This window comes from Hypanus sabinus, chromosome 22 (genome assembly GCF_030144855.1).
Source record: "Hypanus sabinus isolate sHypSab1 chromosome 22, sHypSab1.hap1, whole genome shotgun sequence".
In the NCBI taxonomy this organism is placed as follows: Eukaryota; Metazoa; Chordata; class Chondrichthyes; order Myliobatiformes; family Dasyatidae; genus Hypanus; species Hypanus sabinus.
In genome coordinates, this window is record NC_082727.1 from 34,478,927 (window position 1) to 34,504,375 (window position 25,449).

A 25,449-nucleotide genomic window follows, 5' to 3' on the forward strand; every position below is an offset into this window, starting at 1 on the left:
CAGAGACTGGAGGACTGTCATTGTGGTAGAAGAGACTCTGAGTGTGAGCTGTAGAGATGAGAGTAGAGTGAAGATCAGACTAGTTGATAACTCAGTAAGCTGAGGGAAGCCAAGTTCAAGGAAGAAGGAAAGCCTCTGGTGTGAACCCCGCCACAATCACTACAGGATGGAACAAAACTGGAGAAAGCAGAACAATGGAATGAAGTCATTACAGAAAGCAGGGTAGGAAGAGATATTGTCAAGATAGTTATTCAAGTATGTCGGCTTGGAATAGATTTTGGTCACCAATCTGTCTCCCGAGAAATCAGTGAAGTGTGTGACAGTAAAGATAATGAAACTTTATGAAAACTGGGGATAAGAGACAAAAACCTGAAAGCATGCAGCACAAGCTCAAGGACAGCTTCTATTCCTCTGCCAAGACTGCCAAATGTTTCCCTAGTACAATAAGATGGACTCTTGCTCAGATGGAAAGTAAGGTATTCAAGCACGATGAAGGGACTTGGACCTGAAACATCACATCTGTTTGTATGTCCACAGGTACTGCCTGATCCATGGAATGTTTACAGCATTTCTTGTTTATATCCAAGAAGTAAAATATAGCACGGAATTTAACCCTCTCTGCTTTCCAGTACTGTGGAATAACATGACAGAAGAATTTGGTCTAAAGCTGATTGAAAACTGGTCATTACTCCTGGTATGCACCATCATAGAGAAATGAAAATGTCAACAGATCACCCCACTGCAGTGTACCAGTCAGGCTCCAAGTAATTTCAGGGATTTCTAATAGTGATCCGGCCTGCATGCAAACAACACAAAAGGAAGGAATGAACCCATGCCAGCAGAGGACTGCAATCTATTTATGGAACTTAATTTCTTCCTAGCTCTACAGAAGTAAAAATAATGAAAAGTGTGCTTACCTTTTTCAGAGCAACCTGCAATGATCCTTTAAAGGACAGCGGAACCATGGGTTATAGAATAAATTTCATAGAGGAAGTGCTTGCGAGTTGGTGCCTACCTCGAGTCTGAGCTTTTGAGATATCATTCCAATGTCAGAACTGACAAACACAACTCTCTTCGAAGTGCTGGGGTCCGCTACAATAAAAGCTCGACTGAAGAGTCGGGTATGGAGTCCTGCAGCCGTCTGGTCTGGGTTGGCATATCCCATCTACAAGTCAGTAAAAAATTGCAAAGTATGTTTTTTTATCAAAGTACCTATATGTCACAACATACAACTTTGAGATTCACATTCTTGTGGGCAATCACAGTAAGTAGAAATATAATCAATGAATGGCCACATCCAACAGGACAGACAATAACCCTGGTCTTGCTGACATTGAGTGAGAGGTTGTTGCTGTGGCACCACTCAGCCAGGTTTTCAATCTCACTCCTATATGCTGATTCATCACCACCTTTGATTCGACCAACAACAGTGTTGTCATTGGCAAACTTAAATATAGCATTGGAGTTGTGCTTAGGCTGGGTAAATATTAACAGCATATAAAAAATAAGCCACTGTCTTTATCTCACGTTAGTGTTAATTGCAGCTAATTGGTAATTCCAGCTCAGTGCAAAAACAAGGAGAATTCCATATCTTTTCATTCCTAATGAACTGAATTACACACATTTTAATTATGGTTGATAAATATATATGCAAATTTAGAACATAATAGAAAAATGTAAGAAATAGGAAATTAATGATATCACATTGAACCCACTGTACCGTTTAGGAAGATTATGGTTGGTGTTCTACCTCATCCACCTTCCCAACCTATCACCACATGCCTTAATTTAACTCACATTTAATTTTAATTAAAAATAATTAAAAATCAATTTTATTAATTTAATTCAAAAATATATCAGTGTCAGCCTTGGAATGTACACAATTATTGAGTATCCAGCAGCAAAGAATTCCAAAGGTTTAGCAGTTTCAAGTGAAGAAATCGTCTCAGAAATTTTGAAGAGGCGGTCTCACCCAGAATACAGGCTTTGGACAGTAGATGGGTGACCACCAGGAGACTCAGGGGGATGAAGAAGTCAGTGCAAGTTTCCCCTGTGACCTTTCCCTTCAGCAACAAGAATATGTCTTTGGACACTGCCGAGGGGTTTGGCGGTGGAAATGAATGGCAGCAACAGCCGGGCTGGTGACACCGTGACCATCCCTGAGGCTCAAACGTCAGGCAGTGCAGTAGTTATAAGGGACTCAATAGTTAGGACAAACAGGAGATACTGTGGCTGGAAAAGAGACACCGAGATGGTGTGCTGCCTCCTGGGTGCTAGGGTCCAGGATGTATTAGATCGGCTGCAGGGTTTTCTCAAGGGAGAGGGTGAACAGCCGGAGGTTGTGGTGCAAATTGGTACCAATGACATAAGTGGAAAAAGGGAAGAGGTCCTACGCAATGAGTATATAGAGTTAGGAAAGAGGCTGTGAGAAGGACCTCCATGGTAGTAATCTTCGGATTACCCCCAGTGCCACGGGTTCATGCAGGTAGTATTGGGGTGAGAGCATGGTAGATTGAGAGACTGAGGAGATGGTGCATTAGACAGGTTTTCAAGATCTTGGGTCATTGGAATATTTTCTGGGGAAGGAATGACGTGTACAAGAGGGACAAGTTGCACCTGAACTGGAGGAATCCCATATCCTAGCCAGGAGGTTTGCTGATGCTATTTGGGGGAGCTTAAACTAGTTTTGCAGGAGGCTGGGAATTGGACCCAGGTCAGTAAGAAAAGTATTGGAATGGAAGGTAGATGTCAGGGAAAGGAATGAAAGGCAAAATTGAAATAACAGGTACAATGGGTTGGATAGTTCGAAGTGTGCATATTTTAATCCTAGGAGTATTATGGGTAAGGGTGAGTATGGACCAGTACATGGAACTACTTCCAACTATATTTCAGTGGTTTTCTCAAACCATTTCTTGTTTGAGCTTAGAAAAAATTAGAAGTGTTGTTCAGTTAAATTTGAAGAAACTTGGAGACCATTTTCATATGAGTTGAATTGTCTTTTCCTAAACCTTACTTATATTATCCTTAATTGTTTGGATGGAGGTTCGGAGTTATTGGCACTACTGTATATGTACTTAACATTATTCAATGGCCCATGTTGGTTAGTGTTTTTTTTTCTCTGGGGTCTTTTTTTTTTATTTCTTTGTTCATCAATGTTATGAGTTTGGGAGGTTATATATTTTATTATTATATGAATGTCTATTTAAACTATTAATTATGTACTCTCAAACACTTTGTATTCATGTTTCATTTATGTTTGTTTAAAATTAATAAAAAGATTTAAAAAGAAAGAAAGGAACTACAGTACTTTAGCCTTTACTGGAACTTGGTCTTGGTTGAGAGGGTGGCAGGAATGTGTGAATAATGTACCAGGTTTTCCAAGTTTTAAAAAAGATGGAGCAGCAGGTAAGGTGGGGGGTGGGGGGGTGGAGATTGCACTACTAATCAGGGACAATATCACAGCTGCACTCAGGGGAGACATAATGGAGGGTCAGACACTGAGTCCATTAGGGTAGAGCTCAGGAAGAGGAAGGGTGTAATCTCACCAATGGGATTGCACTACAGACCCCCCACCACCAAATAGCCAACTGGACATTGAGGAACAGATATGTAGGAAGGCTTCTTAAATCAACATGTGGACGGTCCAATGAGAGGAGGGGCTGTGCTGGATCCGGTGTTGGGTAATGAGCCTGGCCAAGTTACTGACTTTTTCATGAATGAGCAGTTAGGGAACAGTGACCACAAATCCTTAACTTTCAGGATAGTTTTAAATTGGAGTAGGGCAAGTTATGAGGGCATGAGGCAGGAACTAAGAGGCGTTACTTGGTAATGCCTATTTTTCTGGCAAGTTCACATCAGACGTGGAGATTGTTCAAAGATCAGTGTACAGGGGAGGCATACTCCTTTTTGAAGGAAGGACGGGATGGAAAGATAAGAGAGCCATGGATGTCCAGAGAGGTGACGAATTTAGTCAAGAAGAAAACAAAAAAGTATATAAACCTTAAGAAGGCAGAATCAGACAAAGCACACAAAGATTATAAATTAGCCAGAAAATAACTAAAGAAGGGAATTAGGACAGCCAGGAGGGGCCATGAAAAGTCCTCTGCAAGGCATTCTATACATACATCAAGTGTGGGAAACTAGGGAAAGTGTGGGACCACTCAAGGATAAAGGGGGGTACATTCACTTGGATGCAGAGAATGTGAGTGAGGTACTTAATGAGTACTTTGCTTCAGTATTTACTGAGGAAAAGGATATGAAGAACCAGAAGGTGAGTGCTGAATGCATAAATACTTTAGGGTGTTTAGAGGTCAAGGAGTAGGAAGTGCTGGGCCTCCTAATGAGTATTAAGTTGGATAAGACCCCAGGGTCTGATGGGATTTATCCCAGGTTATTGAAGGAGGCAACAGATGAGATTGCTGGGCCTTGACCAGTATCTTTGTGTCCTCTCTAACCACAGTTAAGGTCCCAGAGGACAGGCGAGTGGCTAATGTTGTACCTCTGTTTAAGAAGGGAACAAGGGAAAATACTGGGAACTATAGACTGGTGAGTCTCATGTTAGTCGTAGGGAAATTGCTGGAGAAAATTCTTTGGGATAGGATGTATGAGCATTTGGAAACCCATGGCCTAACTTGGGAGAGCCAGGGGGGCAAGTTGTGCCTTACCAACTTGAGTTTTTTGACAAGGTGACAAGAGGGATTGATGAGGGTAGAGCAGTGGATGTTGTCTACATAGGTTTTAGTAAAGTGTTTAACAAAGTCCCTCATGAGAGTTTAATCCAGAAGATTAAGATGCATAGGGTGCACCGCAAACTGGCTGTTTGGATTCAGAACTGGCTTGCACATAGAAAACAGAGGGTGGTGGTTGAAGGGACTTATTCAAGCTGGAGGCTTATAATTAGTGCTGTTCTGTAGGGACCTGTGCTGGGACCTTTGCTGTTTGTGATGTATATAAATGACCTGGATGAAAATGCAGATGGTTGGGTTAATAAGTGTGTGGATGATACCAAGATTGGTGGAGTTGTACAGAAGACTGGCAAAGAATACAGCACAATATAGATCAGTTGCAGATATGGGCAGAGAAATGACAGATGGAGTTTAACCCAGATAAATGTGAGGTGTTGCACCTTGGTAATGCAAATGCAAGGAGACAGTATAGTGTTATGGGCAAGATCCTTAACAGTGTTGTATAGCAGAGAGATTTTGGGATCCAAGTTCATAGCTCGTCGAGAGCAGCTACACAGTTCGATAAGGTGGTTAAGAAGGCTTATGGAATGCTTGCTCTCATTAGTCAAGGGATTAAGTTCAGAAGTCAAGAGGTTATGTTGCAGCTTTATAAAGCTCTGGTCAGGCCACATCTGGAGTATTGCATACAGTTCTGGTCGCCCCTCTGTAGGAAGGATGTTGAGGCTCTGGGAGGGTGCAGAGTGCTGTACCAAGATGCTATCTGGTTTAGAGGGCATGTGCTCTCATGAGAGGCTAGATAAGCTTGGGTTGTTTTTTTCTGGAGCATCGGAGATTAAGGGGAGATCTGACAGAGGTTTATAAGATTACTGAGGCATAGATAGATTAGACAGGAAGTATCTGTTTCCTGGAGTTGAAATGTCTGATACCACAGGGCTTGCATTGAAGGTGAGAGGGGGTAGGTTCAAGGGGAATGTGAGGGCTAGGTTTTTTACTCAGAGAGTGGTGGATGCTTGGAATGTGTTGGCTGGTGTGGTGGTAGAGGGAAATACATTAGAGGCTTTTAAGAGATGTTTGGATAGGCACGTGGATGTAAGGACAATGGAGGGGTATGGATGTGGTGTAGGTAGAAGGGATTAGTGTTTGAGTGCTTTTGATTTGTTTTTTAGCTGGCTCGGCACGACATTGTAGCCTATGCTATACATGTTCTATGGTTGTATGGTTCTATGTTTTATGTGCTCAACCCCTAGACCTAAAACGTTGTCCTTACTTCTAGATTCCCCAGTCAGGGGAAATACCTTCTTGGCAATTACATTCTCAATCCTTTGCAGAACGTTATGGTTCTGATTTTGTAGAGAAATACTGCCAGTTCTACAGATAACTGCTCGATTTTTCTCGTTGAACCTAAAATGTGTCTATCTGACACTTTCTTAAATGGCCCCTAATATATCTGCCTCTAGCACAACCTTTGTCAAGGCATTGCATGCACTCACCAATTTCTTTGTAAAAATCTTACTTCTGATATCCCCCCACCCCCATACTTTCCTCCAATCACCTTAAAATTATACCCCCTGGTAATAGCCACTTCTGCCCTGGGAAAACATTTCTATCTATCCACTCGATTTATGCCTCATCATTTTGTATGCCTCTATCAAGTCACCTCTCGTCCTTCTTCGCTCTAAAGAGTAAAACCCTAGTTTGCTAAATCTATCCTCATAAGACATGTTCTCTAATCCAGGTATCAATATGGTAAATCTCCTCTACACCCTCTCTAAAGCTTTCATGTCCTTCCTGTAGTGAGGTGACCAGAACTGAACACAATATTCCTAGTGTGGTCTAACCAGGATTGTATAGAGGTGCAACATTACCTCATGGAACTAGACATTCAGTTAAAAAAAAACCTTTGGCAGCTAGCTGAGCCCAAGGTTTTTATTTTTCACTTATTTTGTTGGTGGAGCTTGTCCAAACACCATGCCTTTCACCGTAGGTTTCCAATAATGTCAAAGAAGCCATGTTGGGTTCACCACTAATAATTGGACTAGCTCTTACTTTAACATCAGGTTGCCTTTGGAGAAGCCAAATTCAAGGCAAGTTCAAAGATTTTCTTGTACGAAAAGGAAGATGTCACTCATTCCTCTCACTATCACGGAATATAGTTCCACCTGGCTCAAGTTTTCTGCAACCTTTCACCCAGTAAATTAATGCTGCTCTGCCTCCAAGGAATGGTACGTGTATTCTTCCTTTGGAATCAAAAATCAGAAATTGCATTATCAAAGCTTTGCAGAATTAAAGAAGAACTTGTACTCTAACCTCAAAAAACAAAGGTCCATGTTCAATTTGCTCTTTTGGGATTTTCGAGGAATGGAAGAGAACTTTGATGCTTCTGTTCTCCACCAGTCCTCATTCATTGACACTGCATAATTACGAAGATAGATTGACATATAGTTAAAGGCCAAGCAATAGCAACTAAAGATAATTTTTGCACTATCCTTAGTAAGGTTTACAACTCTCTGTTAACCAATGAGGCTCTGGCAGCTGGGGAATTCCTGTATGAATTGCTTTGATATTCTCATGATAAGACTAATGTGACGAAGTCTAAAACATGATTTTTTTTAAAGGAACGTGCTCATCTAGCACACTAGCCAATTCACAAAGTAAGCCTAGTTATAAAAGTAGCTTTATGACCATAGATTTATTTTCACTCTTAAAGAACTCTCTATTTTAAAGCTTGTAGTTAAATTCAGCTGCTTCTGACTAAATCTAAGTCTGGAAAGGAATGTAGCAAAGAGGAAGGGGATAAACAGGAAAGGAATTAGTTTTTATATAGGGATTCCAAACCAAGTTTCCTAGTGTGAAACCTTAAACTAATATTCATGGTGGAAAGGCTTACTTCAGAAAGTTATGGAGTATTACAGTGCAGAAAGTGACTCCTTGGCCCATCAAGTCCACACTAACCATTAGGCACCCATTTACACTGATCCTACACTAATTCCGTCCCTTATTATATATATTCCTCAAACTTACGCCCAGGTTCTACCACTCACCAATCCATTAGGCAATGTCTGTCACAGATTAACTTACAAACCCACGTGTCTTTGAGAAATGGGAGGAAATTGGAGCACCCAGAGGAAACCCATGTAGGGAAAGCTCCATCGGTTCCAGGCCACTAGGGGTGTAAGTCAGCTGCTTTACTAGCTGCATGGCTGTGGTGTCCTGGAATGAGCACTGCAGCAGCTGGCTTAGAAACTTGAGACAGTATAAAAGAGATGTGAAGAGGAACTGTGAGTAAATAAGGGAGAAGCAGAAGTAAGTGGTAAGAAGTCTTTTTAACTGAAGTTCTTGCTTTTACACTTATAAATGCAAAATGTCAGGAATGAAACCAGAACCGGAATCGAGGGATATTATATTTACAGCCTTGGTGTGAATGTGGGTAGGAGCCACACTGGAATGAACTTCAACCTTTATCATTTCACGAGGGAGAGAGAATTATGGGTGGAGTGATGGTTAAATCAGCGATCAGTTTACAGATACTGAAAGGAGGCTTTTCAACAGATGCTGCTGCTCATACATTGTCCACCCAGGTGAATTAACAGATAATAAAGGAATATTATTCGGGAGAGCATTATGATTAAAGTGGGAAGGGTTTCCAGAACACACCCATGATTATTATCTTCATTGGCTTGTTAACATGAGACACTCAGGAAATATGCTAGATTTAACAAAGTAGGAAGGAGCTGAAAATAAAAAAGGCACCACAGAGCTAAAGGGATCAAATTGTTCCCAAATTAAGAAAATCCTCCTGAAATTCTATTGTTTTCAGAAATGAACAGCAATAAACAGAAGAGTGTACTAGTTACTGGAAAATTTGATGACACTCTTTGTACATTGGAATCTACCCATCAATAACGCATGATCTCCCTGTAAGAACTTCACCCAGCCAAGAGTGGCGTGTGAGATGTAACTATCAGAAATTGAACGAAGTACAACTGTTTTCGAAAGGGCTCTCTCATATCATCTGAAGTTATAAGCACAGTAACTAAAAGATAGCCAGTTAGTTATTGAAATTAAAGACCGGGACCAGTAACTCATAAACTCAAGAATTCGGCAGATGCTGGAGGAACTCTGTTGGTCAGGCATCTATGGAGAGGAATAAGCAGCTGACATTTCAGACTGAGACCCTTCATTGGGACTGGAAAGGAATAAGCCAGAATAAGAAGCTCAGGGAGGGGAATGAGTACAAGCAGGCAGGTGATAGGTGAGACCATGTGAGGGGTTTGGATCAGTAACTGCTTTTGACAGCTGATGAACATGCGGCCAGGACTTCATCATCTGCTAGGGCCAGTTCAGAGGCGGACTAGCTGCTCGTACACAAATAAGTTCCATGCAAAGCTGCCCACCTTCTAGGAAACTAAGCTCAGGAGAGCTCACTGGACGGAAACTCAGCTCTCTGTTTGTTGGAACATTTGACCCAATTTATTGGGAGGAGCAGAAATTTAAATGTAGAAATTTAAATAGAGAGATGAAGTAGATAGACACCATTGTGAAAAAAAAATAAGGTTCAGTGCACTAATGTCTGACAAAGTCACTTTGGACTTAAAATACGTTTCTCTACATTTGACAAATTACTGACTTTGCAGGATCAAAGGTGTGTCTATATACCAGTAAAGGCTAAAGGTACAAGTCACAAATCAGGTTGGAGTAATGCTGGACTTCATTTAGAACACACAAAAAAAAGCATACTTCAGTTCTATACCTTCAGCACAGAACCTTCACCAAGTATTGCTTGGAAATATGCAATCATTTCCCTCAGACCATGGAGAACATGCAGCTCAAGTTCACCAGAATTATACCAGGATTTAAAGGATTAAAGCAGGTCGCATAAATCTGATTTTATGTTCTTTACTATTTGTAGTATTTAATATACAGGACAAATTTAACTTGGACTTTTAAAGTGGTTAGAAGACCCAGTAAAATTTAGAAAGAGAGAAGAATTTTTTTTGATGAGGAATCCAAAACAAGGATAGAATAGGATGTAGGAAGGGTGGGTTTGGTTTCTTGGATTGACGTGTCGAATTGTTATTTTTCTTGTAGTTTAACTTCCTAGGCTTGCTTGTATTTTTATATGATCAGCTATATACATGGTAATTGTTCAGTGAATTTCCCAGTAGTTATGATACACTTGCCTCTGTTTCATAGTTCATTATCATCATAGTTCATGGTTCATATTTTTCAGCAGCATGTGCCACGCCACTTGAATCTGGCTATTTTATAGGCTAATTAATGTTATCAGTGGATTTTTTTTGTTATCCTTAGTCTGATTATGAGATGACCACAACTGCACTTTCTTGCTCATTTTTCATGGGTGCAACATTTAATAAAACAGCCTTAGGCATCGAGTTTTATGCCTCATTCTTGACTTCTGCAGAACCTTTGGATCGCAAAAGCATTAGGATCCAACAGGGCAGCATTGGAAATTGTCGAAGTATTCTGGCACAGAGAAGCTAACACAACAAACAGCTCTGGAGACAGATTATCGTACCATAGGTAGGTTTGCAATTGGCCCGGTGCAATCAGCACGCCCAGCACCGATCTGGTAATGGGTAGAGGGCTCTTCAGTGGATTTTAAATCTGAAACACAAATCAAGTAGGTTAGAAGAGACAGTGGACAATAATTTTAGCTGTCATCCCTGAATTTCACATTGTCATGCTGATATCTTACAATCTTTTGAATTATAAACACAGGAGGTTCTGCAGATGCTGAAAATCCAGATTGACACATACAAAATGCTGGAGGAATTCAGCAGGTTATGTAGTATCTATGGAAAGAAATAAACAGTCAGTGCTTTCATGTCAATGGCCCTTCATCAGGCCATTCCTTTTCATAGGTCAGGGGTTCTTAACCTTTTTCATGCCAGGGACCAATACCATTAGGCAAGGGGCCCATGGACCCCAGGTTGGGAACTCCTGTCATAGAAGCTACCTGGCCTACTGGGTTCCTCCAGCATTCTGTGTCGGCTAATCTTTTGAATTATGTCATTACTGAGGTTTAAACATAAGTGACAGGAAGAAAAAAAAATAAGCAAATACATGAGGATTTAAATACAACTATTCGAAGAATCTGACTTCCATTCCTGGCCGAGAATTTTTGCAATCAATTCTGCTAGCAGTGCAGATGTACTGCCAATCTACCCTCAAGGCTGGAGAACCAGAAGCTGAAGAGATCATTCGTGTGGAAGAACCTGCTGCAACAAGTGTAACAGGAGGCCTCACCCCATTAGAGTTCATGGGTCCCGAATGTTGCATCTGCAATCAGAGAGCTGTGTTTCCATGTTCAGTCTTATTGGAGCCTGGGTGTGGTTATGTATATTGCTGTATGGCTTACTAGCGGCTACGTTAAGACCCGTGAGGTCACTGTTACCTAAGAAAGGGTGCCGCATAACTAATTGAGCAATGCTAATCTGCCATACTTACAGAGTCAACACCTACAATAAAGGCACACTTCCTTGATGTTCTAGGTCAAAATGAATTCACATTATATTCTAAAAGTCCATAATTAACATATTTACTACGCTGGCAAAAGAATGAATACTTACCACAAAGAGCTCAAGTAAAAGAGGCACACGTGATTTAAAAGAGAAGGCTATTTCCTCAATTCTGAACTAAGTAGCAGCACAGAAAAAGGACGCAAATAAAGGAAAGGATTAGTACATCAAAGTTTAAAGTAAATTTATTATCAAAGTACGTATGTGCCACCATATATTACCCCAAGATACATTTTCTTGCAGACAGCCACAGTAAGGCAAGGAAATACGGTAGAGTCAGTGAAAAACTACACACAAAGACTGACAAACAACCAATGTGCAAAAGAAGGTAAATCGTGTAATACAAAAATAGTACAGAATAATATTGAGAACACAAATTGAAGAGGGAGCCCACAGATTGTGGAATCAGTTCAGATCTCAGGTGAGCGAAGTTATCCACACTGGTTCAGGAGCCTGATGGTTGAAGGGTAACATCTGACAACTTGATAAATATGATAGAATCGATAAGTGTTTAGCATTAAGTCAGATATACTCTTCAATAACACCACAGAGGTTACAGCAAAATTGCAGAGGAACAAAATGCAGTGAACCATGAGCGAAAAAATTCATGGCATTATAGGAAATAGACTCGGACCTTCACACAACATTGGTTAACTTGATGGCTTCATATAACAAAGTCGATATCTCTCTTGACAAAGTGGTTGGGAATTAAAGTCACCTTTTTAACCTAGTTCTAGCTGAAATGTTTCAGTGACAAATTCAGTACATGTCATCACATGCCCAGAGGAGGGAACTATTATGATGTGACTTCAAAGTTCAAAATAAATTTATCATCAAAGTACCCATATAGTATGTCGTGGAGGTTGGGATTCGTGGCTTTGCAGGCCAGTTGCTCTGTAAAGTATATTCTGCATTTGGAATCACGGGAGAGAGAGGAAGGAGAGTCATTTCTACCACCACAGATGCAGCAGAGAAAGCGTCAAGATGGCAGATCCGTGGGTTGCTGCTAGGGCACAGGCCAGGGTCTGACCAAACCCGGTCAGGCCGCCTGGGCGAGGGTGTATGATGTTGAAAGACCCAAAGCATCTGACAACCCCAGATAACATCACTGATGATGTGCCCTAGCTTAGCATCATGCAGATGTTTCTGTAAGAAGAAGAAGAATCACCATATGCCACTCTGAAATTCATTTTCTTGCGGGCATTCACAGCAGAACAGGGAAATGCAATAAAGTCAGTGAAAAACTACACACAAAAACTGACAAACAACTAATGTGCAAAAGATGACAACTGTTCAAATAAAATAAGCAAATGAATTATACTGAGAAGATGAGTTGGAAAGCAAGTCCGTACGTTGTAGAACCAGTTCGGAGTTGATGTGAGTGAACTTATCCATGGTGATTGAAGGGTAATAGCTGTTCCTTAATCTGGTAGTGTGGGACCTAAGGCTCTTGTCCCTCCTTCCCAATAGCAGCAGTGGGAAGTGTGCCTGACCTGGATGGTGTGGGTCCTTGATGATGCTGCTTTCTTGTAGCCATGCTTCATGTCATTGTGCTCGATGGTGGGGATGGTTTTGCCTGTGATAGACTGAGATGTATCCAGCACTTTTTGAGGAACCAAGAGAGATACTGCAATTTGACCATGCTTTGATTTGAGCAGAATAATAGATTATTGCACAGATTTGCCAGTCAGAATAAGGCATTAATACTCAGAATACTACATTTCAAAAACTAAGTGGGATTGCCAGAAAGGAGCTGGAAATGGCCAGCTATAATGAGAGCGATTAAGTTGGTTGAAGAGGTGGCTATGATGGCATGTACCATTAATGAAAGGGCAGCCGACTCTTTCATCTTCATGGGCTCTGGCCAAAGACCTTTACAGCAGGAAACCATCAATCCATGTAGACTGTAAAATGAAGGGAAATTATGACTTATGGGATTTTACCTTTTAAGAGTTGATGGGTATCTGAGAAAGAGTAAGTTCAGCAAAACAAACGGGGAAATGGATCTGAAGGGAAGATGGTAAGTTGAATATAGTCACTTATCTATACAGGACTTGTTTATTTTTGAAAGAGGAAACTGTGGTGCATGTACAATATGTTGGTCTGCGGCTCATGTACATTAGTTATTGTGTTATTTTAAGTCTGGTGCAGTCACTAGACTGGTCAGTGCTATGTTAACCCAACAATTTTGTTTGTGCCAGGCTCAGTTCAGATGAGCCTGATGCTCAGAAAGTGTTTGTTCTACCCTTCTGTAGAAATGCAGGGTGAGGGACAGTTATGTCCCATCTTCTGAGGCTTCTGAACATATATTTCTGCTTCTTGGGTTTAACACAAGCTGCATCAGGAGACAATCTACTCGAGTTAGCGTGTGATCTATTCTAAAATCAGCAGGTCAGTGACATCACTTTATATGTCAACTGTGTTTCTAGTCATAGGCTCTGATCAGAACAGTGTGCTTTTGGGTCACTTTAAAGAAACCTGAAAACAGCAGCAAAGCTAATTTCCAATACTTCACTGTGGGAAAACGTGTGATCCCTGGTGACATTTCCAGGTCATATAGTAATCCATTCTCTATTAAAATTTCACTGCAGCCTATTTTTTCTGAACACCTCCCCTATTCTACCATTCAGCCACATGCAAGAGGGAATCAGCGGTGACCATTTAGCTAAACACCCCACAGGTACTGGGTTGTGGCTGGAAACTGAAGCACTGACGTCACAGAGAGAACATGAAACTGTCACCAGTGGAGCAGTGTGGCAGCAATTCTATGAGCTGTGCCACTCTGCTTTTAGAGAAGTACAGCACAGAAACAGGACGTTCAGCCCATCTAGCCCATGCTGAAACCATTTAAACTGCCCACTCCCATCGATCTGCACCAGGACCATAGCCCTCCATACCGCTACTCTCCATGTACCTATCCAAACTTCTCTTAAACATTGAAATCAAGCTTGCATGCACCCCTTGTGCTGGCAGCTCATTCCACACTCTCACAGCTCTCTGAGTGAAGAAGCTGTAGTCCACCCAACCTCAGTGGAAAAAGCCTGCTTGCATTTACCCTATCTATGCCACACATAATCTTGTACTGTATACCTCTATCGCATCTCCTCTCAATCTTCTGAGTTCTAAAGAATACAGTCCTAACCTATTCAATCTTTCCTTATAACTCAGGTCCTCCAGACCCAGCAACATTATTGCAAATGTTCTCTGTACTCTTTCAACCTTGTTTACATATTTTTCTGTGGGTAGGTGACCAAAACTGCACAGTACTCCAAATTATGCCTCACCAACATCTAATACAACTTCAACAAAAATACCATCTCTAATATTGGCCTTCATTGATGCCAAAAGCTTTCTTTATGACCCTCCCAACCTGTGATGCTAGTTGCAATGAATTATGGACCTGTATTCCCAGATCCCTTTGTTCTACCACACTCCTCAGTGCTCTACCGTTCATTGTGTTAGACTTACCGTGGTTGTTCCAATTGTGCCACTGTGCTTTTAGAGTCATAGAAAAATACAGCATTGAAATACGCTATTTGGCCCATCTAGTCCATGCTGAAGCAATTCAATCTGTGGTGGGTTATTCGTGACAGGCTGAGATTCCAAAGCTGTGAACTTTTGTACCTGCATTCTATCTCTTTAAATACAACTGTGTTCACTTCAAGTGAACGTTCACCTCAACTGCTCAATTATTTGAGTTGAGAAAGCCGATTTCAATAGGCAGGACTCACTGCCAAGATTCCCCCATATATGCTGTTTACCCAAAACACATGGAAATTAGCTTAACACCCATGACTATTCTGTTTCAACATAATCAAATAACGGCCCTACACATTTGGTTGGTTGAAAGTCAACCACTATATGGCACTGTTTACATGAATCCAGTCTGATTATCTCTAAATGAATGGATTACTTAGTTAATTATTGCTCAGTGATTTACCAGATTAGTTTGTGTACATTGATCTCTGTACTGCTGCACCAACTAGTTCTGAAGGACTTGAATTTGACCTTAAGATTTAAAAAATGTTATAGCACAATCTCTTTCTTTGATGATAGATTATTAATGAAGTAGCCCCAGTATTGCTATAAACATCGCTTTGTAACAAAACTCGTTTTCTTCCTTTCCAAGCCTTGTGGCGCGGGCTTCAGGTGGTAATTTTGCCATTTCTTTAGAATTTTTGTCTGTTTTTTATGAGGCTAAGTTGCTAGCTCAATGCTCAACCCAGCACGGGTGGAAAGCATTCAAGAAGGCAGCCAGATTCAAACCCAGGACCACTCGTCTTGAAGCCCGCTGCTGATGCCACTAGACCACCGGCTGGTATTAACCAAAGCTGCCTTGCTGCTTTATCCAGATAAAATTTACACTACACCCCACAAGTGATAATCAACAGTGCCACCATCCCACAACCCATATTGCCCACTTACCAGCTTCCGATCGGACAGAAACGAAGAAAACTGCAATGACGGCCACGGTCACCGCCGTCATGAGGACAAACAGAACAGCAAAAGAGATCTGAAAGGATGTAGCATTTTTAGAACCCATCTCGCAGATCCAACCTGATGTGGAATACAGCAAATAGAGTTAGTTAAAAAAATAACAATGTAAACCACCCACAAGATACAATTTGCATTATAATAGCAATGGCCAAGTTACCATATATTGACCACTGCTATCCTAGAGTGATGCACTTGAGAAACAGGTTCACCTTATTTGTGCTGTAGCTGCAAACAGAAAAGTCATAAATATCATAGGTAAGCTATTTGTTTGGCTCCCAGAATATGAGTAATGTTGGCAGGTACAAAGTCATAAATTTCTGAGGGGTAGTTAGCTGGTGGCCCTCCGTCAGGTTTGGCAGCTTTTGCAGTAAATGTCTTCCCGCAAAGCATGAAAGTTCAGCCTCTTGAAAGTGCAACTGTTTTACAGGTCGATTCAGGCAACGAGAAGAGTTATGCAATTCAGGAACAAATACACTACGTCATTCTTTCAAGCGTGATGAGCATATTTAAACAAGATGAGTTCCGACGAATGCCCTGGGTTCACCAATCAATGAAACCAGAGTGCGAGGGCTAGTGCTCAGGTTCCCATTATCAGCAAGTCCAGAGTTCAAGGCCTAGTGCGTGACAATCGGCATGACCTGGCATTGATGCCGAGGATCATAGCCTAAGGTATGAATTGGAACCCATAAGTTCAGGCTCATTCACCAGACGTGTCCGCTGATGTTGTCCCAGCCCCAAGCCCAACCTTTGCAGGCCAGGTCTTCTGGAGGCTGGGTTAAAGGTCTATGTGTGAGTGTGTGAGAAGAAGGAATGGAACTTATTTTTGCTGTTGTTGTTACTTTATTCTTTTTTAACAGTTATATTCTGCACTGGATGGTACCAGAAACCCCTCACTCTGCACTGCATTGTGCCAGTAAACGTCTCACTCTACTCTGGATGGTGTCAGTAACTGCCCTCACTCTGCACTGAATGGTGTCAGTAACTCTCTCACTCTGCACTGGATGGTGCCAGTAACTCTCACCCTGTGCTGGTGGTGCCACATTCTCAAGTTACTCATGTACTTATCAGCCCTGCTCTGGTCTGAATAGTTCCGCATCCACTGGCAACGACGGCACCATGGGGTCCTACCCTCTCTAGTGCTGTCTACGCACTGTGTCCTCTTTCTGTACACTTTTAATGTTAGATGGTTTCATGTGACCAGCCTTATGTCAGCTGCCCTTCTCATTGGTGGCATTGCTTTGTGCTATTTCAATGCACATCCACCTAATGGAGTGGCCACAGTGAGCTTATGTTAAAGATTAAAGGTTCGACTTGTTGTGCACTCGGAGATGCTCTTCTGCACACCACTATTGTAATGTGTGGTTATTTGAGTTACTGTTGCCTTCCTGTTGCCTTGAACCAATCTATCCATTCACCCCTGACATTCACGGGGCAGCTCCCCCCCACAGAACTGCTGCTCCTGGATGTTTTTTTGTTTTTCACACAATTCTCTGTAAACTCCAGAGATTGCTGTGCATGAATATCCCTGGAGATCTGCAGTTTCTAAGATACTCAAACCACACTGTCCAGCACCAACAATAAGTTCACAGTCAAAGTCGCATAGATCACTTTTCTTCTCCATTCTGATGTTTGGTCTGAACAAAAACTGAACCTCTTGAGCATTGAGTTGTTATCACATGATTGGCTGATACTTCTAATAAGGAGGAGTACAGGTATATTCATTAAAGTGACCACTGGGTGTAAGTTTGTTACTCTTTACCTACTATTAAAGTTAATGTTTCAGTCAGTGCACATTTATACTTCCAGGATCCTGGAGCAGATATTTGCCTACCAATCATCTGAAACACACATCCCAGAAAATTTTTCAAGGTAATAAAACCCAAAACATGCCATGATTTGGAAAATACATCAACATCAAGTACTCGGAATCAATTTCAGAAGCTTAACATTTGGTGCGTGCAAATCAAACCACAATTCTAATTGGTCTACATAAAACCATAGCCCAAAGCCTCACAGATTGAGTCATTTTTAGCAAATAACCTCAATGTAGGTTAGAAACCCCCAAGTTAAGAAGCTGAACAACTGGCCTAGACGTTGCTTTGGAAAGTATATGCTGTCAAACCGAAAACAGAGCAGGCAACCATTTATTAAATACAACAACCGCTCATTTGACAATTATCTTCCAATGACTTTCAATCGTCCACTTACGTTCAGTCAGAATAATTTTAACATCAGAATAAAGCACATCAGTTTTACCTCACAAATCTATTAAAAAAAATACCACGTTAATCAATAGCAATCTTACCTTAACTACAAACCATTTACTTCGACTGCAGAGTCGATGCTTCAGGGCGTTGAGATGTGTTGACCGTTTCCAGCCTAGGAATTGTACGTTGCCCTTAAACTGATTAGATAGTCTCTAATTATGCTGTTGCCACTGAAGGCTCAAAGCAGCTAACACAGGTTGGTCTTCAGCTCATTGAAGAGAATTGCTTATTGTATTTTCTAAATTCCGTAACACAAATCAACTTGAAAAGATAAAATGCATGTACATTTCATTCTAAAACTGGTTTAATAAATACAAATACCAAGCAATTATTGAATTTGTTTACATTTAATCTCACAAGTTACCTTATTGCCTTACAGTATGTCAAATTAAGTGTGGCATTATCAGCTTGATAAAGAGAGTACTTTGAACAATTTTGCTGATGTCTGTGTTATCTTAAGAGTTAAGAAAGTACAACTATGCTTAGTTACACTCTTACAGAATCAAATGGATCATTGCCCTTTACTTTGGAATGCTAACATTTTGTTTTACTCCTTCATGGGTTTGGCAAGGACAGGAATTCTTTCCCATTCCTAGTTGTTCTTGAAAATCTGGTGAGCCACATCCTTGAACCTTTCTGTAAGGTGCAAATTACAGAGTTTAAAGTGAAATTAGATAACTCGTAGAGGAATTTGTATTTGGTGTTTAAATGAGTAAAATCTACACTTTTAAGAGTTGTAGGTCTCAATGACCAGATGTAGATAGTTAAGGAGGTCTAAATGGAGGTTCGAGGCAGAGGGCATAAATGGCACCATTCTGTTAAACGTGACCAGATATACTGTTCCATCATGAATAAGTAGATTTATGACTTTAGTTATTAATTTCATGGGAAATTTAGAAAAATAGCACAATCACAAATGCGTTGATTTTATTTTTAACCCACACACTAATGCTGTGAATATTACGCAGTAGTGGAATTGAATAAGCAGCTTTGGTTTACAATATCACACAACTTTAGTTGTCTTTAGTGTTCTTGGTTCTGTCAATTTGACTGCTTCTCCATAACCTCACCTCATTTTGTAATTGAACAAATTTAGTTGAAGCATCCACTTAAGAATAAAAGTCAAATAACAACTTAAAAGGGCAAATACAAAGGAAATGTCTGACTTACTTATTCCATAAATAAATTAGTCAGCAATCCCAAAGTTTGAATAAAGTTTAAGTTACCTTTGCACATAACATTAAAGGAAAAATCACATTACTTGTTAATTCAAACACACTAGCTTAATAGATGAAGCCAGAAACAATTTATCTGGAGAAACTTTTTATCTGGAGTCCATCAGTTTGTTTCATTATTCCTTATTCCATCAGACTGCAAATCCTTAAGTATAATTATACAGAAGATTCAACAGTCCTAAGTTTTCCGGTCATTAATAACACATTCCAATCTGCACAAATGACTTAGCCAAATTTTGGAAAATAGGATTTTCACCTTATGTTCCGATCATCGTCTGCCGGTCCATACATGTTTGAAATAATAAATTATCACCGTGACTTGTTAAGACTTAACAGGAGTGAGCAAAATTTAGCTGATTGTTTAAAAAAATCAGCTTTGCTTGCAACAGCATGCAAGAAAGCATATTTTGCATATGGCATTGTACCAACCAATGCCCTCCAGCTCCCATTTATGGTTTGAAATATCTGCTGCAATAAATATAAATCAAAGGTTATTTACCCCAGGGGATAAGGTGGGGCATGTTAATAGGATTTCAAAAATATTGTTTTGGAGATGCTTGTCATGAAGGAAGCCTAGCAAATACTGTTTTTGGTTCAGTGGGCATAATTAATCGTATACATTTTGGATAGTTGTTGAAATACTAATATGTATACTGTAACAAATGAAATAAACAACACTGATTCACCTTTGAGGCCTATGTTTAAGCATGCAATGCAAGCATCATTTGCACATTAAAATATCTTTAATAAAATGCTTGACACATCCACTGTGAAAGAAATTCCACCAGTAGCAATCATTCGCTTTACCTTGCAGTACAAATCTAAAGTCTTAGCTCGAGTTTCGATTATGCCTGCTAGCCTAACAGGTTCAGGAGCAGTCATTAATCAGCAATCATCAGGCTTCTGAACCAGTGTAGATAACTTCAATCACCACTACTCTGAACTGTTTCTACAACCAACAGACTCACTTTCAAAGATTCTTTACAACTCATACTTCCAGTATTATTTTTATTTGCAGAGTTTGCACATTGGCCTTGTTGACCTCAATACCATCTTGTGCTATTGGATCCAGAATTTTCTCACTTGCAAACCCCAGTCATCTCTTCCAAAATCTCCATCAGCACAGGTGCACCACAAGGCTGTGCGCTTAGTCCCCTGTTCTACTTGCTTTATACTTATAACTGTGGCTAAGCACAGATTCAATGCTTCATTCAAGTTTGCTGATTACACCAGTCGTAGGGTGAATTAAAGATGGTGATGAATTAGCATATAGGAGGGAGACTGAAAATCTGGCTGAGTGATGTCATAACAACAACCACTTACTCTTGTCTGCAAGGCCAAGGAGCTGATTATAGACTTCAGGAGAAGGAAACCAGACATCCTCCAGTCAGTCCTCAATGGATGATCATAGATGAAGATTAGCTACTTTAAATTCTTGGTTGTTCAGAGGATCTATCCTGGCCCTACACGTAAGTGCAATTATGAAGAAAGCGCAGCAGTGTCTCTACTTCATTAGGAGTTTGTGGACATTTGGCATGACATCTAAAATTTTGACAAACTTCTATAGATACGTAGTGAAAGCATATTGACTGGCTGCATTACAACCATGCATGGAAACTCTAACATCCTTGAATGGAAAATCCTTCAAGAAGTAATTGGTGTGGCCCAGTCCATCATGGGTAAAGCCCTCCCCACCATTGTGCACATCTACATTGACCGTCGTCGCAGGAAAGCAGCATCCATCATCAGGGACGCCCACCACCCAGTTCTTGCTCTCTTCTCACTGCTGCCATCAGGAAGAACGTACAGGAGCCTCCGGATTCACACCACCAGTTGCGTGAACAGTTATTAACCCTCAACTTTCAGGTTCCTGAATGAAAGGGGATAACTTCACTTAACCCATCGTTGAAATGCTCCCACAACCAATGCACTCACTTTCACGGACTAGTCCTCTCATGTTCTCAATACTTATTGCTTTATTATTATTATTATTATTTCTTCTTCTTTTTGTATTTGTACTGTTTCTTGTCTTCTTCACTCTGGTTGCACGCCCTAGCTGGGTGGTCTTTCATTGATTCTGTAACACTTATTATTCTATAGATTTATTGAGCATGTATCTGGTGTCATATATGTACTTTGATAATACATTTACTTTGAACATTGATTGTCAATCTTTGTTTGTTTACATATAATTTTTCATAAGCTATATTGTATTTCTTCCCGCAAGAGAAAGAATCTCAAAGTAGCATATGGTAACATGCATGTACTTGGATAATAAATTTATTTTGAACTTTGACATTATTTCAGTCCCAAACAGGTATTCATCCAGTTACTTTTGTTAAGTATTGAACATTTTTTGGCCAAGCTGAAACAAGTATTTGAACTGTTTGAAATGGAGATGGGAGACAAATGAGCATTGGGGAAACTGTACTTTTGTCTATCTTAAGTGCCATTTTATATCATATATGGCACTATACACATACTTTCATTCATATTTTGAACTAAGAACAATTTTTGTGAGGCTTCCTTCATAATAAGAATCTCCTAAACCCTTATCCTAAAAGATCGCTTCCAACTCAAATTCTTCCATGAGATCTTAAAAGCACTAGGACTCTAAGCAATTTGTCAAGATCCAGTCATATTTATTTGATGAATTGACCTAAAACTTGGGATGCAATAAACAGAAAATGATTAATCACCTGTTTACTAGTAAAATAATTGGGGGAGTTGTGGATAGTTTGGAGGGTTGAGAGAGGTTACAGAGGGACATGGATAGGATGCAGAGCTGGGCTGAGAAGTGGCAGATGGAGTTCAACCCTGATAAGTGTGAAGTGGTTCATTTTGGTAGGTCAAATTTGAAGACAGGATCTAATATTAATGGTAAGACCCTTGGCAGTGTGGAGGATCAGCGAGATCTTGGGGGCTGCGTCCATAGGACACTCAAAGCTGCTGCACAGGTTGACAGTGTTGTTAAGAAGGCATATGGTGTGTTGGGCTTCATCAACTGTGGGATGAGTTCAAGAGTTGTGAGGTAATGTTACAGCTATATAAGACCTTAGTTAGACCCCCTTGGAGTACCATGTTCAGTCCTGGTCACCTGATTTCAGGAAGAATGTGGATACTATAGAGAGAGTGCAGAGGAGATTTACAAGGACGTTGCCTGGATTGGAGAACATGCCTTATGAGAACAGGTTGGGTGAACTTAGCCTTTCCTCCTTGGAGGATGACAGGTGACCTGATAGAGGTGTATAGAATGATGAGAGGGTTTGATCATGTGGGATAGCTGGAGGCTTTTTCCCAGGGCTGAAATGGCTAACACGTGGGGGCATAGCTTTAGGGTGCTTGGAAGTAGGTACAAGGGGGATGTCAGAGTTAAGTTTTTCACACAGAGAGTGGTGTGTGCGTTAATATGGTGCATACTTCTTCATCTGACTCCCTTCCACTACCTATGGCTTATTTGCTCTACTCCTTAGACAATTTTCCAATTAACAGAAAGCTTATTCATTCTAGCTTACTACAGTTTTAAAATGGGCACTTGAAGATGCGTCCATTATAAATCCGATTATGTTCTTTTATTAAGTAGGTAAGGAATCAAGCCTACAGATTGTACCTCTGGATTTAACCAAGATCTGTAACTTTCTGAATGGGAATCACATGTAGAAACCTACAGACAACCTAGATTTTTAGGCAGCTACCTTTAACATTTCTTGATTATCATTTGATACTCTAAGTCAGTAAGATAAAAGTAGCTAAACACAAACAATGAAATACATAGTGAAAACTATAAGTTTGAATTGAGAAGTTAGTTCACAATAGTAATGCATAACAGAACAAGTAAGTATTTTCCCACTTGAATATTCTAAGGTATCTGAAAAATGAAATGTTTTAATTCTTTAACTATAATAAGGGTTGTGGTTCTCAGTTCCAATAAGGTCTTTGTGAACTATACAATCAACCTCAACTTTCCTTCCAACAATACAAATTGATTATGCAGTTTACATAAGGCAGGGAATAAATTTATTCCCTACCTTTGAAAAGATGGCTTTCAGGAGACCATTAAAAATTGCTTTCAAAATTAAGACTTTTTTCATTAATAGAATCATAGAACCATAAAACATTTATTTATTTTATATTTAAAGAAGCATGGAACATAGAACCATAGGACATTACAGCACAGAAACAGGCCTTTTGGCCCTTCTTGGCTCTGCTGAACCATTTTTCTGCCTAGTCCCACTGACCTGCACCTGGCCCATATTCCTCCATACCCCTCTCATCCATGTAACTGTCCAAGTTTTTCTTAAATGTTAAAAGTGAGTCCGCATTTACCACTTCATCTGGCAGCTCATTCCACACTCCCACCACTCTCTGTGTGAAGAAGCCCCCCCCCCCAAATGTTCCCTTTAAACTTTACGCCCTTCACCCTTAACCCATGTCCTCTGGTTTTTTTTCTCCCCTAGCCTCAGTGGAAAAAGCCTGCTTGCATTCACTCTATCTTTACCCATCATAATTTTATATTCCTCTATCAAGTCTCCCTTCATTCTTCTACGCTCCAGGGTTTAAAGTCCTAACCTATTCAACCTTTCTCTGTAACACAGTTTCTCAAGTCCTGGCAACTTCCTTGTAAGCCTTCTCTGCACTCTTTCAACCTTATTAATATCCTTCCTGTAATTCGGTGACCAAAACTGCAGACAATACTCCAAATTCGGCCTCGCCAATGCCTTATACATTTACCTTATATGTTCTACCTTGGTTTTTCCTTCCAAAGTGCAATACCTCACACTTGTCTGTATTAAATTCCACCTGCCATTTTTCATCCCATTTTTCCAGCTGGTCCAGATCCCTCTGCAAGCTTTGAAAACCTTCCTCACTGTCCACTACACCTCCAATCTTTGTATCATCAGCAAATTTGCTGATCCATTTACCACATTATCATCCAGATCATTGATATAGATTACAAATAACAATGGACCCAGCACTGATCCCTGTGGTACACCACTAGTCACAGGCCTCCAATACCACTCTCTGGCTTCTCCCATTGAGCCAATGTCTAATCCAATTTACTACCTCACCATCTATGCCTAGCGACTGAATCTTCCTAACTAACCTCCCATGCAGGACCTTGTCAAAGGCATTACTGAACTCCATGTAGACAACATCCACTGCCTTCCCTTTATCCACTTTCCTTGTCCTTGTAACCTCCTCGAAAAACTCTAATAGATTTGTTAAGCATGACCTACCACGCACAAAGCCGTGTTGACTCTCCCTAATAAGTCCCTGGCTATCTAAATACTTGTAGATCCTATCTCTTTCCAATAATTTACCTACTACCAACATCAAATTTACCGGCCTATAATTTCCTGGATTACTTTTAGAGCCTATTTTAAACAATGGAACAATGTGAGCTATCCTTCAATCCTCTGGCACCTCACTTGTAGATACCGACATTTTAAATATATTTGCCAGGGTCCCTGCAATTTCAACACTAGTCTCCTTCAAGGTCCGAGGGAATACCCTGTCAGGTCCTGGGGATTTATCTATTCTGATTTACTTCAAGATAGCAAGCACCTCCTCCTCTTCAATCTGTAAAAGTTCCATGACCTCACTACTTGTTTGCCTTATTTCCATTCACTCCACGCCAGTTTCCTTAGTAAATAGAGACACAAAAAAACCATTTAAGATCTCCCCCATTTCTTTTAGTTCCGTACATAGCCGACCACTCTGATCTTCAAGAGGACCAATTTTATTCCTTACTATCCTTTTGCTATAAATATACCTGTAGAAGCTCTGTGGATTATCCTTCACCTTGACTGCCAAAACTAACAATAGATAACAAATGTGTTTTAATTTTAAATTTAAATTATGATCTAAAGTCTTTTTATTCCATGTTATTAAATTACTTCCCATAACAACTGCAGGTCATTTAGAGTTCCAGCTTGTAACATACTTAAGTCACTTACACTCGATAGTCACTTTATTAGGTGCAGGAGTGGAAACCCGTGTCGTCTTTTGCTGTTGTAGCCCATCCACTTCAAGGTTTGACTTGTGTGTTCAGATATGCTCGTCCGCACACCATTGTTGTAATGTGTGGTTATTTGAATTACTGTTGCCTTCATGTCAAGCTTGAACCAGTCTGGCTACCCTCCCTTGATCTCTCTCATTAGCAAGGTGTTCCTCCACCCCCATAGAAATGCTGCTCATTGGATGTTTTTTTGTTTCTCACCGGACT

At 40.4% G+C, this 25,449-nt stretch overlaps 1 protein-coding gene across 6 annotated transcripts in view; it reads right to left on the bottom strand.

Moving 5' to 3' along the window:
- Positions 1 to 19,543, bottom strand: part of asah2 (N-acylsphingosine amidohydrolase 2) — an 87,095-nt gene extending 67,552 nt beyond the window's left edge. Inside the window, exons 1-5 of one of the 6 annotated variants that reach the window (XM_059947440.1) lie at positions 19,480 to 19,543; positions 18,027 to 18,125; positions 15,650 to 15,781; positions 10,222 to 10,310; positions 1,016 to 1,165 (exon numbers count right to left, since the gene is read on the bottom strand). In XM_059947440.1, coding sequence (XP_059803423.1) covers positions 1,016 to 1,165; positions 10,222 to 10,310; positions 15,650 to 15,767 — 357 coding nt within the window. In that variant the 5' untranslated portion in view covers positions 15,768 to 15,781; positions 18,027 to 18,125; positions 19,480 to 19,543. Of the gene's footprint in view, positions 1 to 917; positions 1,166 to 10,221; positions 10,311 to 10,952; positions 11,024 to 15,649; positions 15,782 to 15,878; positions 16,178 to 18,026; positions 18,126 to 19,479 lie in introns of those variants that run through there. The other 5 variants (XM_059947439.1, XM_059947438.1, XM_059947441.1 and 2 more) reach the window with 5 other exon arrangements.
- Positions 19,544 to 25,449: the final 5,906 nt, after the last annotated feature.